Here is an 18,376-nt window from a genome sequence, read left to right as displayed (position 1 = left end):
AAACTCATAAATTCTGACATTTTCACCCATTTTTTTCACTGTTCCTGCAGCCAGATTTTTTGGAGCATACCCCATTTTTAATTCTCATACATAAACAAAGGTCTGGAGAAAAAATCATGCTTTTGTCCACCGTGTCCACATAATTCCGCTAACAGACCAGACTAAACAAGGTACAGATCACAGTGAAACTGAACACCAATGAATGCTTTGTATAAAATATTTATTCTTATACATCATGAAATTAATCTCTTCAAATCGTACCTCAAGTTTTTTAATGCATCTCCACAAGGCTCTTAAATACAAAATATAATGTAAATGAATTATTTTACATTTTTTTTTAAGTGATCATAGGTTGCTTTGTAATAATAAACTGAAGAAGAACAGAAGTTTTATTCAAAATATTTTCAATGTCTGTGAATTTTTTTTTTTTCATTTGTGTTAGTTTTGGGCATCTCTTTACCATCATTAATCAGGCAACTAGATATTTGTACTTCATGAATATTTGGATGGGGTTGGAATGGATGAATTGGAAAAAAAAAACAATTATCCTTATTATCAAAGAGATTCGTACAGCAAAAAAATTACATAATGGATAATAAAAACAATTTGAAATTTATATATAATCCAATGTCATGTCATCTCTCATCTCTCATCAAATGAAGAAATGTTGATACAAAGGTCAGGTTATTGTATGGAAACCTTGATCATGATTGGCTGCCGATTACCACGATGGTTGCCATAATGGAAAGTTATCAGAGTTGTAACGCTTTATGAAACGGCACATGAAACTACGACAGTTTAAATTACTTGTTGTCATAGAATCTGGGTGGTTTTGGAAAACCTTACAATCCAGAGAGACGATATTTATCATCATGAAAACCAAGACATTCTTAAATGAATATGGTGTAGATTGCCCTCATGCACATGTGGTCTACTCTCCTGATCATAGTCCATGATTCCATTGGTGTTTAAGCTGAAGTCCAGGGGCGGTATTCTGAGGTCATTTTATCTTTAAAATATTTTATTTTATCTCTTAAAATGAAATTGGTATTCCGAGATGACATTTCATCTCTCAGATAAAATTTTAAATTTTATCTTGCGTATAAATTTTATCTTGCGTATCTACAGATGATACGCAACAGAGGAGTGCCTGCATAGACATACCCATAGCGTATTTGGCCCATCTGGCCATTGCAACGCGGATGATGTGCTTGCGCCCATGTTACTTTGAAGAAAAAATAAAATAAACATAAAAGAGGGTAGGGGCTATTTTATCTCCACGACGTTGATTTCATCATTAGTTTTAGGTGAATTAACTCCAAATGTTGACATGAAAATTAAGAAAAATTATATATTCATTGAGAACAACACCTTAAAGTTATTCCTGTACAATCAGGAAGCATTTCGTAAGACTTTTCTTGACAAATATTGTCTTTGAAATGATGCTTGAAAAGATGCGATATAGACTTCGAACAAAAATTGTATTGTCATTAAAAAAAAAAAAATCTCTGTAAAGACGCGCAAGCGTATAGTGCAAGCATATTGAAGTCAATAAATTGACGCAATCTCACTCCTTCGCCACACCTCCTGGCGGAATGGATTTCCATTGGTTGAGTGATATGAGAGAGCTATAAAAGCGCGCTTCTAATTGGATATTGATTAAAAAATAGGTGTGTCTTACAGAGATAAAATGAAGATAAAATTGATCTCAGAATACCTATTCAGAGAGATTTTAAGGGTATTTTATCTCACTGATTTTAACGGAGATAAAATATTTTATTTTATCTGAGATAAAGTGGATCTCAGAATACCACCCCGGGATTCCATTGATGTTTAAGCTGAAGCATCATACTCAATAATCCTTGTAGTGTTTTAACCTATAAAGAAGAAGACAAAAAAATCAGAAACTAGTTTCAGGTTTAACATTTCATTCTACTTATGGTAATCCCCTATACATTCAGGGAATAATTTTGCTTTATAAATTTGAATAGCATTTTTGGTCATAAGAGAAAAGCTCTCAACTAAGTAGTGTACAGTCCTATGTAAAAATATGCTATACAAAAGACTTTATGCATAGCAGTCTTTCAAAAATGTGGAGCAAATTGCGATGCGATACCAGGAATATTATTCCCTGACATTTTACTTAGATGGGTTGGATATTAAATATATTTGACAAGACAGATTAATAATCTATAACTTAAAATCTACATAGATTTTACATCTACATATTGGACTTTTATCTTTGATTTTCAAAATCCTATTCTGTGAATAAAATTGGAGTAAATGACATCTTTTCTGTGATAAACTATTACCATTTTAATTCTAAGATTTTCCCATACTAACCAATAACATCAAACATTTAAGGTTCCTCAGCACAAAAACCTGTTAAGGTATTCTAGTATTCACACATACTATTTCGGGTTTCCCGAAATGATCTTCAAATCCCCCAAATCTCAACATTTCAAACAACAAAATTCAATGGCAATGTATGCAAGTGGAAAAATATGATCTACAATTTTTCAAAAATGTTTCTCATGATTATTCTGATGAATTAAAAAAAAATGAATAGAGACAAGGAGACTAACCTGAAGAGAGGGACTTCCCCTTTATTGTTACCCAGAGCAAAGTATCCACTCCTAGGAGAGAAGTCTAGAGCACATGGTATACGTAGCACCTCATTGGTTGTGGGGAAATTGGCAAACGTGTGACAAGATGGGAGGTGGATCTACAAGACAGTAGGAGATGTGAGTGTAATTTATTGTATTCTAAGTTCTTTCTTTGCACAGGTTTCATAGGAAGGCACTATACAGATTAAACTAGATGGTCAGATAGACAGGCATAGGCAGAGCTGCCAACCTTAAAATTGTGAAAAAAAATCTTATTCTTCATTTCTTTTTATCAAGCCCCTTTATCTTTCAAACTTGAAAACGAAACATATAGAAAAAATCATAATTCTTACAAATTTACTTCTAAGAGAAAATCCTATTTAGTGCCTCTAGGATAAAATCATATTAGTTTGCAGCTCTGCATATAACAGGGGGTAAATCCATTGGAGCTTTAGTAGGATTACATGTACCCTCCAAGTGTCAAATTGTCCTTGAAGGTTGCAGAAGAGCATTAAATTATCAATGGTGTCAATACAAACTAGAATGAACAAATTAGAAGGAACAGAGGTATAAAAACTCCTCATTCCTCGGTAGAGATGATTTATAAAGGAAGAAATGGTATTGTGAATGGGGAGGGGGGGGGTCCTGGGGTAATTCCATACTTCCAACCCTTTGTACATGTATTTAGGACCTGTGATTTGTCTCTGTTTTCTAATTTGCATGAGAGGTTACAATCCTGTGAAAAACAAATGACTTGAGCAAGTCACAAAATCCTTTAAAAAAAGGAAACAAGTGGAACGCCTCTGGCAGTCTCGCCTGCATTACGTGATTTGAAATAGCAGCAGTGCTAACTTTGAAAACTACTATAAAATAATCATTCACAAAAATACCAATAATATAATGACATAGTATCACGTTCATTGACCATAAATGACATTTGAACGGTGATTTAAGACTTGTCAACTACACCCATGTCCACATTTCATTCACTCTATCCATAAACTTTCAAAGTTATGATGGCAATTCAACAATTACCCCAACATGGCCTAAGTTTGACCTTAACTGACCTTTGACCTTGGTTTTGTGACCTGAAACTCACAGGGGATGTTCAGTGATACTTGATTACTCTTATATCCCAAGTTTTATGAACTAGATCCATAAACTTTCAGAGTTAGGATGGTAATTCAACAAATACCCCCAACACGGCCAAAGTTCATTGGCCTTAAATGACCTTTGACCATGGTTATGTGACCTGAAACTCGTACAGGATGTTCAGTGATACTTGATTACTCTTATGTCCAAGTTTTATGAACTAGATCCATACATTTTCAAAGTTATGATGGTAATTTAACAAATACCCCCAACACGGCCAAAGTTAATTGACCTTATATGACCATTGACCATGGTCCTGAAACTCGCACAGGATATTCAGTGATACTTGATTAACCTAATGTCCAAGTTTCATGAACTAGATCCATAAATTTTCAAAAATTATGATAGTAATTCAACAAATACCCCCAACTTGGCCAAAGTTCATTGACCCTAAATGACCTTTGACCTTGGTCATGTGACCTGAAACTCGAGCAGGATGTTCACTAATACCTGATCAACCTTATGCCTAAGTTTCATGAACTGGGTCCATATACTTTCTAAGTTATGATGTCATTTCAAAAACTTAACCTTCGGTTAAGATTTTGAAAATAATTCTCCCAACATGGTCTAAGTTCATTGACCCTAAATGACCTTTGACCTTGGTCATGTGACCTGAAACTCAGGCAGGATTTTCAGTAATACTTGATTAACCTTATGTCCAAGTTTCATGAACTAGGTTCATATACTTTCTAAGTTATGATGTCATTTCAAAAACTTAACCTTAGGTTAAGATTTGATGTTGACGCCGCCGCCGCCGTCGGAAAAGCGGTGCCTTTAGTCTCGCTCTGCTATGCAGGCGAGACAAAAATGAAGTAAGAATGGGGATTGAAAGTACAATAATATTAATAACTATAGAAATGCCCCTTGATAACATTGGAATGTTAATGGGATACATTTATTTCATTTATTTATTTGTTTCTGCATGTCATGACAATATCCACAGTGTGACCATCACAAAAGTAAATGTAATAGAATTTACAAGAAAAGAAATAAATGATCACTTACATACGATTGTATGTAAGAGGCAAACATGCAGTGGTATGACAGTATAAGCATATGCTATATAAATGTAACTTTTATTTATTTTGGGATCACTTACCATCTTTACTACATCCCGTGAGTAGACTGAGATAGCTGCTAAGATTTCATTGGTTGAATTGAATCTAGTAGCCGTAACAGGTGTGGTCAAGTTCATAACAGCCTTTAGAGGTGCTGGACGCTGCTTGGTCAAGCATTGGTCATTATAGATGTTTATCACACCACTCTGTGAGCTGAGGAGAGAAGAAAGATGGGATTGCTGTCAATGCATGGTCTTAACTCTCGACATGCTGAGTTGCCTATTGACTCTGCATTTGATGAGCATGAATGTCATAAAGCTGCATTTTCTTGGGATATAAAGAGTGAAGTCAACTTCAACAAATTGAGCGATATAATAATAAAAACATTGGATTATCGTAAGTGGTTTTTCAAACTTTCTTTTCCAATCTGAATTTCTTCGAGCCAACTTATTCAGTTGCTACCCTAAAATACATTTCAGGGTTGACAAGTATCTAGCATCCTTGATGAATTGAGTTGTAACACATTGGGCAATTGATCAATATATGAACATTCCTACTTCTAGCGTCAACTCTTTCCACATTGTCTACAACAAATTGTCTTCTCTAATTTCCTCTGACAAAAATAATCTATACCAGCCAATTTCAGGTAAGGTTCCTACTTCTAGCGTAAACTCTTTCCACATTGTCTACAACAAATTGTCTTCTCTAATTTCCTCTGACAAAAATAATCTATACCAGCCAATTTCAGGTAAGGCTATTTTGAAGTAGTTCCCATTCGATCTACTTAAGTACCACTTGGTCTGTCTGAATATTCAATACCAAATAGTCAATACAGAGAATTGGAAATCTGATTGAAGTGGCCATTGAACCATCAAACAAATAAGTAGACAAAGGCCCCGTTGCATAAAAGTTACTACTATAGTAACTTTGCCATCCAATGGGAACTTCCCTGGTAACAATGCTAAGCAGCCAATCAGAATCAAGGATTTCAGGGAAGTTACCATTGGATTGCAGAGTTACTATGCAACAGGGACCGTGCGTGTATTGAATCAAATTAGAGATGGATCAAACTGAAATATACCAAGTTGATGGTAAATATATTCTGAAGTCAGGTTTAACTTAGACCGTGGTCTAACTCTGTGCTAAAATTATGGGAAGCCAAAAGTGTCAAAATTTTTATTAAGTTGTATGTTTCTTATGTTTACTGTGCTTTTTCCTGATTCATCGTTGGTGAAGATAATAATCTATTTATACTTCCTACACAATATTGAATGATTTGAGAGCCAAATGAGGTGAAATATTACATCTCTACTGTTAGTGATTTATGTAACAATTGGCTATCCATACTTAAACCACAACTTTAAACCTGAGTTTAAGTTAAACCCGACTTCAGAATACGGGCCAATGGGTTTAGCCACAAATAGACTAATTAATATAACCATCAATAAAAACAGAAATTATTGTAATACTGTCTTACCCCGTAGCAAAATATCTACTTCCTTGTGATACTGATATTGTATTTCCTTTGATGCATCCCTCATCAGCAAACTTATGAATACAATCTCTCGTATTCATGTCCCAAACATAAACATCACAATCATCTAAACAGATAATCAAAATAAGAAATATAGAATTGTGAAACAGGAAAATATATTATAGCAGGTTAGGAAAATGTGTTATGATATCATGAGACAGTTTTTGTAAATACATTTGGAAGGTCTTTGACATTTTCAAGTATTTTGTTTACGTACAAGATGTGAAAAATTTTTAATGACTTTTATTATTTTAATCTTAAATTCAACTGGAAGATTGTCAACAAATATATTGATTTGTACCAGATTGAAAACTAAATTTCGCTTTCATTATATTCCAGATATTCGAATTACCTCGTGGGCAATTCTATAAAGTATGTAGTACATTCTGCATGTTGAATGTTCCATGAATGATTTGTCTCTGTATTTTAGTTCATATGAAAAATTAAAATGGTCTAAAATTATCACAGATGGGGATATCTTTTACCTCCAAAAGACATCATCTTAGATCCATCAGATGTAAAAGTCACTGCATCCACACTGCCATTCATTTTCAGGGTTGTGATTAATTCCTTGGTCTACCAGAAATAAGATTTAAAAAAAAAGGCACAATGGTTAATAAGCTAAATAAGCTAAAACTATGCTCACTACACTATCATTATTTATTAACATTGAAGCATCGTACAGTATGAGTATTTCGTTACCATTGCACAGTTAGATAGTCTTTGAACATTACAAATTTAATTTTAATAAGATATGGTCAATCAAACTGGAGTCTTATCAACCGACAAACAACTCCTTTTCTTATATATAGGAATTGTTTTCATAATTTGCTTAAGAGTAACATAATTCAATTCTTCCCTTACTTTACTATATACTACTTCATTAGTATGTAAAAAATCATATTGCCTTTACATAGAATTGATGTCTAACAATTAATACTTTAATCATTCATTATCAACACAACAAACTGATGTTAAAAGGATGAAGTACACAACTTCTACAATGTTTATGAGATACTGATATCATAGCTCACAATCAGTAATTGTGTACATGTATAATGTTAAATATTTTGCTATACATGTACTTGTTTTCTATTTCATACTGAGTTCATAATTCCCATGTATTTTATTGTAAAACCTTGTGCAATTCATCATTTTTGAGAGCTTCATTTTGAATGAACCAACACTGAATTGAAATGGAAAGCTATGAATATCTCACCTGTGTGGATAATAGATGAATGTTTCCATAATCACCCAGGAATGCAAGAAACTTCCCATCTGGAGACACTTCAAAGCTAAGCAACTTATTCTCCCTTATACCTGTATACACAATTGAAGAGTTATATTTTTAGATGCATGTACAACAAAAGGAGAAAGATGATGACAATTGTTAATTTCACATTGAGAATGTGGGAGGTAGGCTAGGCTTGAGAGAAATGTCACAGAGTTGTCAATATGTATCAAATTAATCATCATGAAAAACTTGTGTAACTGTGTGCTAAATATTTGAATTGAATCGAATATGTTTTTTTTAAACAATATTCTAATTATAGTTAATGACCATCAGTAAAAAGAGAATAGATGAGAAAAGAACCTTATCCAATTAGCCAAGTATAAACCTAAAAGGCATGTAACATATATAACAAAACAGTGTGAACAATATACGGTAAAATGTGAATGTCTACATTACAATTGTCACCAAATTAATACCAACAAAGTGAAAACTACAAACTTCCTATATTTGCAATGATTGAGAATACGCCTAGATACCAAATACGGATTGGAGTACACACTATTCCTTCTCCTGACTCTGATCTCCAGCATTAAACCCATTTCAATTTCCTTTTCATGCTTTGCAACAGAGCACTAGATCATTCACTTGGTTTTGTGGAGGGATAATCCTATTTCAAATATATCTATATTATAATATACATGTTATTATAGCTCATTACAAATATTTATGGTACAAACTTGTACCTTGAAACATCTTGGTACAAAAAGCTACACTTAGGAATATTCTTATCAATCTGTGAGCTGTGCTTGTTGTAGAATATCTGGGGGCATGCTTCACAAAGTCAACAGTATTGAAGACTTTCTTACCTCTAATGTATGGTATCTGTGAAACTTTGCCTGCTATCATGTCATAGACATAGAAGAATTTCCTCTTTCCGCTAAGTACAACCTCTGTTCCTTGTGATGCAAAGTGAGCACAGTGAATGGGGAACTGTTCCACGAATATGCTCTGAATCTTTGGGTTATATCTTCCTTCAACCTATTAAAAAAAGAAAATTTACAATCTTTTTTAATTCAAGAGCATGGCATGCCTTTTGATGATACAATGAATAAAACCTCATGACCTCTTTAGCATTGCAAATTGATTATAATAATAATATGGTCACACATCAAAATCCCCTAAGGAAATATGGATTGATAAAAAGTGATATTCTGGGAATATTTTTTGTTTTATTTGTCCACAAGTTAATGAGATGGATTGATAGACTATGTAATTCAAACAGGTCGTTTCTGGAAATAGAGAGACAATCGAAGCTTAGAGACTTGCATCAGTCAAGTTAATAATGTCAAATATAATTAACTCCAAATATAATCTTTGTTTCACTAATGAGCAGAGTATTTCCATATGATTCTTGTAAAATCAAAGATACACTGTCTACTCTCTATAAATAATGTATGTCAAATTTCAGAAATTTATCAAATAAAGCATTTAATATCATACCTGCCCACCGGACAGCCAAGAAATAAAACACTATAGAAACTTCCAGAAATATGCACATTCTTACATTTGCTATTCAATAGTTCATACAATCTTTTAAAGAAATATGAACACGCAACACAGGCTAAAATGGCATTTTCCTTTCCAGAAAAGAGGTATATTCCTATTCAATATGAACACCTGACAGGTATGCAATATGTTATGAGATCTTATTTAAACAATGACTCACTTGAAATAGATTAAGTCATAGTAAATCTCTAACCTAATTATTTAAGTCCTACAAACCAAGATGATTGATCAGGTACTTAAACAGAGCAAAGGAAATGGCTTATAATACCAAATTTCTTCAATACAGGTGATTATCATACCAAGGGCTAGAAGTCAACTGTGATTACATTCCCATTACGGTAACTTGCATGGCTGTTAATCTTTGTTACCACATTGTTGCAACAGTTACCACAATTATGAACCGGATCTTTGGTTGGTGTGGATCGTGTGGTTGAATATAATTGACTGTCCAAAGCTTTGATTGATGATGAGATGTACAATGAATGCAAAGAAGTATTTTCATACCTTAACTGCACTTCATCAGTGTCATTGTGCCAAGCCTTATCCTATTTAAACAATGACTCACTTGAAATAGATTAAGTCTTTGATCCAGCCCTGCTACCATGGCAACCTGAGCTCCTGGATGAAACTCTAATGCAGTCACTTTGCCCTGAAAAAATCAATCAAAATATGTAAATATTAAAGCAACATTATTATATATTGCATATTTACCTACTATACATTGAACCTGTATTTTTTTTTCTCTCTCTCTTCTGCCTTTCTTAAAGGAGAATAAAACCTTTGGAACAAGATAGCTTGTGTGAAAACAGAAAAATCAAAGAAATAAATCAAAGAAATAGATCAACGAAAGTTTGAGAAAAATCGGAAAAATAATGATAAAGTTATGAGCATTTGAATATTGCGATCACTAATACTATGGAGATCCTCATATTGGCAATGCGACAAATATGTGTGATGTCACTTGTGAACAACTCTCCCTATTACTTTAGTATATATTTCACTTAAACTGCCTCTTTTATCACATCTATCAGTAGATCATGTATTCTTTTTATACGAGGGCATGTAATACAGATTTTTGAAGAATACATCATGGATAAAGAGTTTGTACCACCATAAGAAAAAGCAAAAAGAGACATTTTGGGGGTATTTTATAGTCCATCAAAGGGAAAGTTGTTCACATGTGACATCACACATCCTTGTCGTATTGCCAATGGGAGGATCCCATAGCATTAGTGATTGCAATATTCAAATGCTTATAACTTTTACATTATTATTCCGATTTTTCTCAAACTTTCTTGGTTCTTATTCTTTGATTTTTCTGTTTCGACAGAAGCCTACTTGTTCCAAAGGTTTCATTCCCTTTAATGTAAAATACTGCGTTAATATGTATAATGATTATTGCTACCATAACGGATGTATGGAATGCTCCATTGTTGATGTCATTTTTTGGTGCCTTTGCTAATGTAACCAAGTCTCTATTTAAAGCTTTTTCTTTTTTTAATGTCAATGCAAATTCACCTACTCAGTTTTATTCTATGATTGCTTTTTGTTCGCAATCGACAACATCTTATGTCTTTGTAATTTACTTTTTATGTACATTTCAACCTGCCTTGAACCAGTATAGGTTCATGGACCTGGTTTCGCTTGTTACTCTTTCATTGTTTCACTTTGTTCATTTGTATGCTGCTTTTCTTTGAAATAAAGAAATGATACAATCAATGTCCAATATGCTCCTATATTAGAACTGCTTAGCTTGGCAACCGACTACAAGAAGTTCCTGGTAACCATACACACCTGGCAAAATGTAGATGACAGTCTAGACAACATAAGTGTTATGGGTGTTTTTAAACCCTGCACTTTGTGGCGACAATCCAGCACTTATTTCTTTTTTTAATTGTTCAATTTTAAGGGGTATTGTTTTCACAAAATATGATTTGCACTAAATTTCTCACTTTAGTTAAAACATACATCTTTGTGTCAACTTAGCATAAGAAACATTAAAAGTGAAACCAGAAACTATTTCCTCACATAGTCCAAAATAGTAAAAGTATATACATAAAATGTGGCATATACAGAATATGTTGGTTTTGTAATGTATACAAAATTTGTTCTTTTGTGCTACATGTATGCCACTAAAAGTTTTCATTGAGAACATCATCACATAGGCCCGTATTCTGAAGTCAGGTTTAACTTAAACCGAGGTCTAACTTTGTGCTAAAATTATGGGGAGCCAAAAAATCAAAAATTCTGTTTATATTGTATATCTCTTATGTTTACTATTTTGTTTCCTGTTGCTTTCATAATAAAGTAAAATACTTCAAATTAACTCACTTATCATTCCCAGACAATTATGAACAATATGAATGTCAAATGAGTTAATATATTGGATGTGTACTGTTAGGGATTTGTGCCCAAATTGGCTATCCATAGTTAAACCACAAATCAACACCAGGTTTTAATCTAAACCCAAGTTCAGAATACGGGCCTTAGTCTCTCAGCGAGAGTTTGATAGCTATGTGCCTCCATCAACTAACAACACGTATAACCCATTAATGAATTAATACAATAATACACTTATGTTCAGTGCCTAGAGCACTTTGCTGGGAGTGGATATGATTGCTTTATAAATTCCATTATCATTCTTATCTTAATCATTCCTACATTCATATTAAGAGTAATGTGAGAGTAACAGGGGTGATTATTTGGTGGTCAAATATATGAAAACCAATCATGAATGTTTATTTCTTCGACACTTACCTCTGTTGGATGTTCCTTGTTGAGGTTAGTTAACCGTTTGATATTAAGATTGGTAGATGGAAGTGTCTCGGAACTAGTCAAATAATCCCCCGTTCTCCTCAGAAGAGGATGGTCATCATCATCCTCCTCATCATCGCTCTCATCACTACCTGCTTAATAATCAATAGACAATAATAGATGTAACAATTGAATGGGCTGCGTTGTGTTCTAACATGCTCCAAAATAAAAGGACTTACTGTTTATACCCATTTACACAAAGCCTTCCCCAAAACATAGTTCCATTTCATGATGAAGCTTGCTATCAATGACATATAATAATATAATCTTGTGAGAAATTTGCTCTCAATCAATCACATGGCACAATTTCAGTAGCTTGTAAAGTGATCAAAGAGAGCAGTTGCAGCAAACAATATTTTCATGAGAAAGTCTTTCAAATAGAGGTTAATTGTCACCATATTATCATGGATCTAGATCTGGAACATTAAAGTGAACTTAGCTTTGTGAAATAAAAAAAACAATAATTCTGATGATCACCAACATAGAATGGCATATGTGGGACAGTGTATTAATATTGCTTGGAAAATACCCGACATTTGATGGAAATCTGTGCTTATTTTGCTCATTTCTGAGCTGTTACACATTTTTTTTCCAGAGCCATTTGTCCCATATTTTTTATTTCTACATACAAACACTTGGTGGTAATTTCATAGGATCCTGTTTGAGCTCATTTTTAGATCGTTACCAGAATTGTATTTATTTTTGAAGTGTTTCATGAAACAACATCCTTCATCTTCTCTATACTCAAGCAATTGTTGCAAGATTCATCAGATCACTGATTTTGTATATAGAGTAATTTCCCGATATTGAAGTTGCAACATCCACAAAAATGATTTTCTGAAATATGGAAAGATGGATTTGAGCTTACCCTCCTTTTCTCTCTCTGACTTCAACTTGGCCCAAGATGGAGTACAACCAACTACCTTTTCATATCTGAAAAAGTCAATATATATTATTAACTGAATAATCATACCAACTCATGTGTTGTTTAGTGTCCATGAATATTCTTTTCTTCAAAAGGTTCCAATTTTATACTGGTCAAGCAATTAAATATACTCTCTGCTTACTAAAAAAAGAATCCTTTTACTGAAATCAAGTTAATACTATTTGATGAGAAGTTACAAAATCAAAATCATTCTCCACTTGAATTGTCCACATAATATGAAATGTTTTATATGAATTGTGAATTGTAAGATATTGAATTGATATATTTTTCGGACATTGCAAAACTAATTTCAATGAATATAAACATTAACAATTCATTTCTCCTAATTTTGAACTATAATTTTGATCCAAACCAATTTTTCTTTTTAGATTTCCTTCTTTTTCTTTTAATCCTGCAAACATTTTGCTAGACTTACTGTGACTTTAATCTTTCTTGAATTTGTTGACCGCTCACTTCTTTCTCAGCTCTCCTTTTTAGTTTCTGCTGTCTGTAGCTTTTTTCCCGATCAAAGCTATGAGGACAAATAACATGAATCATCTAGATAATTGAAAGACTTGTAGCGACCAAAATAATTTAATTAACCTTATTTTTAGTTTTGTCTAATTAAAGACACACTAGTTTCTTTTGCCGCAATTTTTAGATACGTCACAATCTTTACAAAACGTATCACTTATTATTTCCTCCGCTGACTAAGTAGTCTAGCTCTAATACATTCTTATTATTGCTTAAAAATAACAGTGAAGTATTTGTATATATTAAAAATAAGATTACATGATATATCAATTGTTTTAATATATTTATTCATTACCTACCTTCTCATTCGGAAGCCCTGATTTATTTTATTAAAATAGTCCAATAACTTATGTCAGGCAAGCCCTTCCGGGAAGGCGCGTTTAGCGTCACTTGCAGCTAATAAGTCATCGGGAAAGATGGACCCTGACCGTACGGTGTACGTCTTCGATATTAATCGATGTTCGGTTTGTACGTGGCAAGGCATTTTAATTAATCAGCCAAGGTACGTTATTTAATATTGAATGATTATGTGATGATGATAATGTATGTTGAATTATGATGTTTTATGGCAGTTAACTATTTAATTCCGAGTTATATTTGATTTACTTTGATTTACCTGATATATGTGATCAATCGACCACCTTTACATTTTTGGGCGTGGCACTGAGCTAGTGCCTGGTATTATTTATTGTCGATTAATATGTAACTGGTATTTTTTATTGTCGATCGTAATGAAAATGAAAAGTTGTACCTTAATGATGTGTAATTTACCTGTTGTATATATCGTAAAACTTTGAAAAAGATTGAGAAGTTTTATGAATTTTAATTTTGACCAAATCTATGCGGCAGAACGATCAATATATTGTCATGCGGTGCTCGCAAAATTTAGGATACAAGTTAATTTCTTGAACCTTCTTGAATTATTAGTCTCGAGTGTCAGACTTAATTATTTGGTTTGTCGTGATTTCTTTTTGACTCTGTTAACTTAGAAAATAAAACTCGTGTATTTCATAATTTATTTAATTTATTTTTATTTTTAGCCAAGTACTACAAATGCGGTCCGCCACCCGGGTTCCGAGCTGCTTTCTGCACCTGTAGGTGTCAATCATATTTTTACCGCCCCATGACCAGGGTGAGTGTAGCTTACTTAATGGATAAAGTGAAGTATTTTTATGTGATTCAATTAAGAACCAATTATATCGATAGTTATTTCATCTGGCATTGTGATCGATTATAGATTTTTAATCGATTTGTATATCGATTCAGATATTCTTTTAAAAATATGTATATATATTTAAAATATCGCTTCATTATAATATCAATTATACAATGTAATTGATTGATAATATATTTGTTGCATATGGTGAAATTTTATATCCATGTGCTAGTTATTTAATTTATTTAATTTTTGATTCATTAATTAAATATCGACTTCGAATTTTATCTGATGAACTGCATTCTTTACAGAAATATATTATCTTTTCATAAATGCCATTCATACTGTAATTTAATTCAATATGTTAGTAATTATATGAATCGGTACTTATTGTATTTTTGTTTGTATTTCTGTACAATGCAGGGGTTTTCTTTTCTCCTATATTAAAAGAAGTCGTCAACCTAACCCTTGACTCCGGTGTTTTTCTGTCGGGTGCATTTCTAAATCGAGGAATCTGCTCGGTTTCTTCAGACTCAATAAATAAAAAAAGAAAATATACTTCATAGATAGAAGTACTGTCAACTAGGTGACTTTTGACACACTTCTGAAAATGTACACTTGTGCATCCTCCTTCATAAATTTTTCCTTCTATAATATTCTATCGTGATAAAGTACAAACAAAACTCAGCTCCATACACTTATTCTATACTTCATTTGCAATCTTCAAGCAACCCACCCAAACCTTCTAAGCATTTTATAGCTCTAACAACACATAGGAAGTGTCTTCAGTTACTCCAGCTGATATCAGTGATCTCCGACCTTAACAAAGGAAAGATACAAAAGAAAGAGAGATACCATGACTCATGACCTTGGCAATAGTCATACTTGAGAAATAACGGAAGTGTGAATATCAATTAAAGAGGTGTGTCTAAGGGCAGTTATAGAATGGCAAGCATGGGTGCATAAGTAATTATTTCTGTTACCACATTGTTGCAACAGTTACCACAGTTATGAAATGGATCTTTGGTTGGTGTGGATCGTGTGGTTGAATACAATTGACTGTCCAAAGCTTTGATTGATGAGATGTACAATGAATGCAAAGAAGTATTTTCATACCTTAACTGCACTTCATCAGTGTCATCGTGCCAAGCCGGCTTCCTTTTCCCTTTACCAGGAGACAAAGCATCATTAGATCCCTGGAGTCTACTCTGAATACCTGTAGAAACGCCTTCACCATCGTCACTTTCAGGTTCCTGCTTCAGATTGGAAACAATTTAAAAAAAATAAAAAGAGTTTAGATAAAGATCATTCACTCATTACAAGGTTAGTGAGTAAACTAAGACTCACATCACCGTGCATTAAAGAATACTCGGGTTGCAGAGTCAAAAAAATTTAATGGTGTCTTCATATTGGCCAAGACTTTAAGTGTGGGGAAAGTGTTATTTTAATTATCAACTGCTTTTATTTAATTGTCAATGGTCTCTCCAAGGGTATAGTAGATATGGGTAGATACCCCCTTCCCCCCCCCCCCAAAAAAAAAAACAGAAGAAGCTGAAGTGAAACTTGTGACTATGATAATATGATAGAAATGTATCTTGGTCATGATAAATTTGCTATTGTCATATATCTGTAGTCTAGACCTAGACCAAAAGCTTCGGTCTCTGTTATGTTGGTTGTTTTGCTGAACTCTGTTGGCTCCACTTACCAATTACAGAGACCGAAGTTCTAACTCGATCTGTATAAGGACTCAATGGCCATATGCTTTAATGTATTAAGTTCAGATCCACCAGGGAAGTGGGAGTTGCGCGACAGCAGAAGCAAGTCACTGTTTTTCCCCCTTTTAAGTTTATTTTTTGGGTGCGTTTCAGGCCTAAACTGAATAATAATCTTTATTTTGGTCAAGTTCATTTTATATATTTTTATGAAATAAAGACAAAAATCAATGAGCCCCGTGGGGGGGGGGATTTTGCATTGTTAACCCCCTAATGGTGGCTGCACGATAGCGAGCCGTCCGAGTATGAGGAGAAATTAAAAAAAAATTGAAATGATAAAAGAACTCCTCGAAACATATGGCTGCCAGCTGTCTAGTCTAGATCTAGACCCTTATGACTGCCATGATGTTGTTAATGACATAATATTTTAGTCCACTTCTATTTCGATACTGCACGAAGGTAAGACAAAATTTTTAATTTTATCCAGGTCTGAGAGACAAAATTTCATCTCAGTCAGAATAACAATTTCATTTTTTAAATTTAACGTTTAAGAGATAAAATGAAATATTTTAAAGATAAAATGATAGGCTTTACTTTAATGTTAGGCCTAAACAAAGTCAAAATTTCAAAAAGGCTTAGCCTAAGGCTAAGGCTTATGATGGTGGTCCCCAAGTCTGCGCACCTATATAAACGATTTGAGTTAAGATTTAACATGAATTTCTTTTTATTTCACAAAATCTTTTTTTTTAATAATGTTCCTTACGTTATCATGAGTAAGTGTACGAAATATCTCATAAAAATTTGAAAGAAATATAGGATTTTCATGGAAAAAACCTCGGGCAGTCATTTTCGGATTGAAAAAAATAATGGTACCCCATGTCTGCGCACCCATTCACTTTGCACACGATTCGGATATTTTGATGAGAAAGGCTGCATTTTAATTTGAGGCCGTCACATAAAATGCCCAAACTTCATTATTTTTCCAACATTTTGAGTCGGATTTTTTAATGAATATCTGTCTATATTTTGCATGAGTAAAGTTTGTGTTTGTTGCGTATCTTCTTTTACTAGAATCGCGCAGATACGCGTGTGCGCAGACTTGGGGGAACTTGCCATTTATTTTAAGACGAGACATTTAAACATGATGACCTAAGTAAGACATGTAAGACGTCAGACAGAGTCAGACTCAGAATACTGCCCCAGATATAATTTTAGAACAAATAATCTTTCTTCTTAAACTTATTACATATAGAAGATCTACCTACCTCTTCAGAACCTAACTGTGCATCCAGTTCCACAGCTTCTTCTTCTTCCAAATCCTGAATACGATCTTCAATGTCATTTCCAAACACCAAATTTTCGAGCAGAATTTCAGACTTTTCTTTTCGTTGAGATTTTTTACTGCCTAAAATGTGCTGTGTTTTGCTTTTGCCATCATTCGTAATGCTATTTTTCCTCTTAGACTGCATTGTTCTTTCTGGTCGTCTTTTTCCAGCTTCACCTTGCAAAATAAGAGTAAATCTACGAAGGAATTAATAATAGCCAACGTAATACACAGAACAGCACGTTTGGGAATGAATGGGACTGAGGTAAATGATTTTCCGCGTGTACTACTGGACGTGAAGCGTCAACGCTAAATATCGGCATCCGAAATAGATTAACTTTGCAAATGCATATCTGAAATATACTGTACTGTAAGTATGCGGGGGGGGGGGGGGGGGCATAGAGATATGGGCGGGGCAGTTTGGTCACGTCTAGTCCACGTACGTTCATCCCTCCAACTCAGTGTAAAAAGTGGGCGGAGCTTAATCGGATTTTCGGGCCTAGCAACCCTGTTAGCAACGCCTGTTAGCATCGTTTGGCTCAATCTCCATAATGTCTGCGATATTAAAATCCTACAAACTGATGGAATTATTCAAATTTAGTAAGGCTATGAATGTTTATCATTTACACTGACTATCGGTGTACAAACTCATACCGAATTTAAAGGCAATTGCCGGTTATATTACGAATTATCAGTCATTTTGATGAGTGATGCAAAGTGCCAAAATTTATGAAAATATAGCGTAAATTTTATATAGCATT

At 33.6% G+C, this 18,376-nt stretch overlaps 1 protein-coding gene across 4 annotated transcripts; it reads right to left on the bottom strand.

The window, feature by feature from the left end:
• Positions 1-203: 203 nt before the first annotated feature.
• LOC129262052 (U3 small nucleolar RNA-associated protein 18 homolog) lies at positions 204-18,080 on the bottom strand. Of its 4 annotated transcripts, none has more exons than XM_064100306.1 (13): positions 17,557-18,080; positions 15,696-15,832; positions 13,326-13,421; positions 12,833-12,897; positions 11,908-12,056; positions 9,716-9,799; positions 8,451-8,622; positions 7,570-7,670; positions 6,836-6,926; positions 6,294-6,417; positions 4,858-5,029; positions 2,586-2,725; positions 204-1,877 (listed from the first exon to the last, which is right to left on the bottom strand). In XM_064100306.1, exons 1-13 carry the CDS (start codon positions 17,758-17,760, stop codon positions 1,853-1,855), a joined length of 1,560 nt encoding a protein of 519 aa, XP_063956376.1. In that variant the 5' UTR covers positions 17,761-18,080; the 3' UTR covers positions 204-1,852. The 4 variants fall into 4 exon arrangements, with proteins under 4 accessions (XP_063956376.1, XP_054756066.2, XP_054756065.2 ...); XM_054900091.2 differs by having other exon boundaries at positions 15,696-15,835; positions 17,557-18,075; XM_054900090.2 differs by having other exon boundaries at positions 11,908-12,059; positions 17,557-17,982.
• Positions 18,081-18,376: the final 296 nt, after the last annotated feature.

Source organism: Lytechinus pictus, chromosome 5, assembly GCF_037042905.1.
Source record: "Lytechinus pictus isolate F3 Inbred chromosome 5, Lp3.0, whole genome shotgun sequence".
NCBI lineage: Eukaryota > Metazoa > Echinodermata > Echinoidea > Temnopleuroida > Toxopneustidae > Lytechinus > Lytechinus pictus.
This window is presented reverse-complemented; position numbering and strand designations above follow the sequence as displayed.

Coding starts and splice junctions, on each gene's coding strand:
- LOC129262052 (XM_054900088.2), bottom strand. CDS start 17,760: ATGCAGTCTAAGAGGAAAAATAGCATTACGAATGATGGCAAAAGCAAA. Junction 8,623..9,715: donor AAAGACTTAATCTATTTCAA/GTGAGTCATTGT, acceptor TTTTTTTAATAG/GTTGAAGGAAGATATAACCC. Junction 5,030..6,293: donor AGTAGATATTTTGCTACGGG/GTAAGACAGTAT, acceptor TTCTCTCCTCAG/CTCACAGAGTGGTGTGATAA.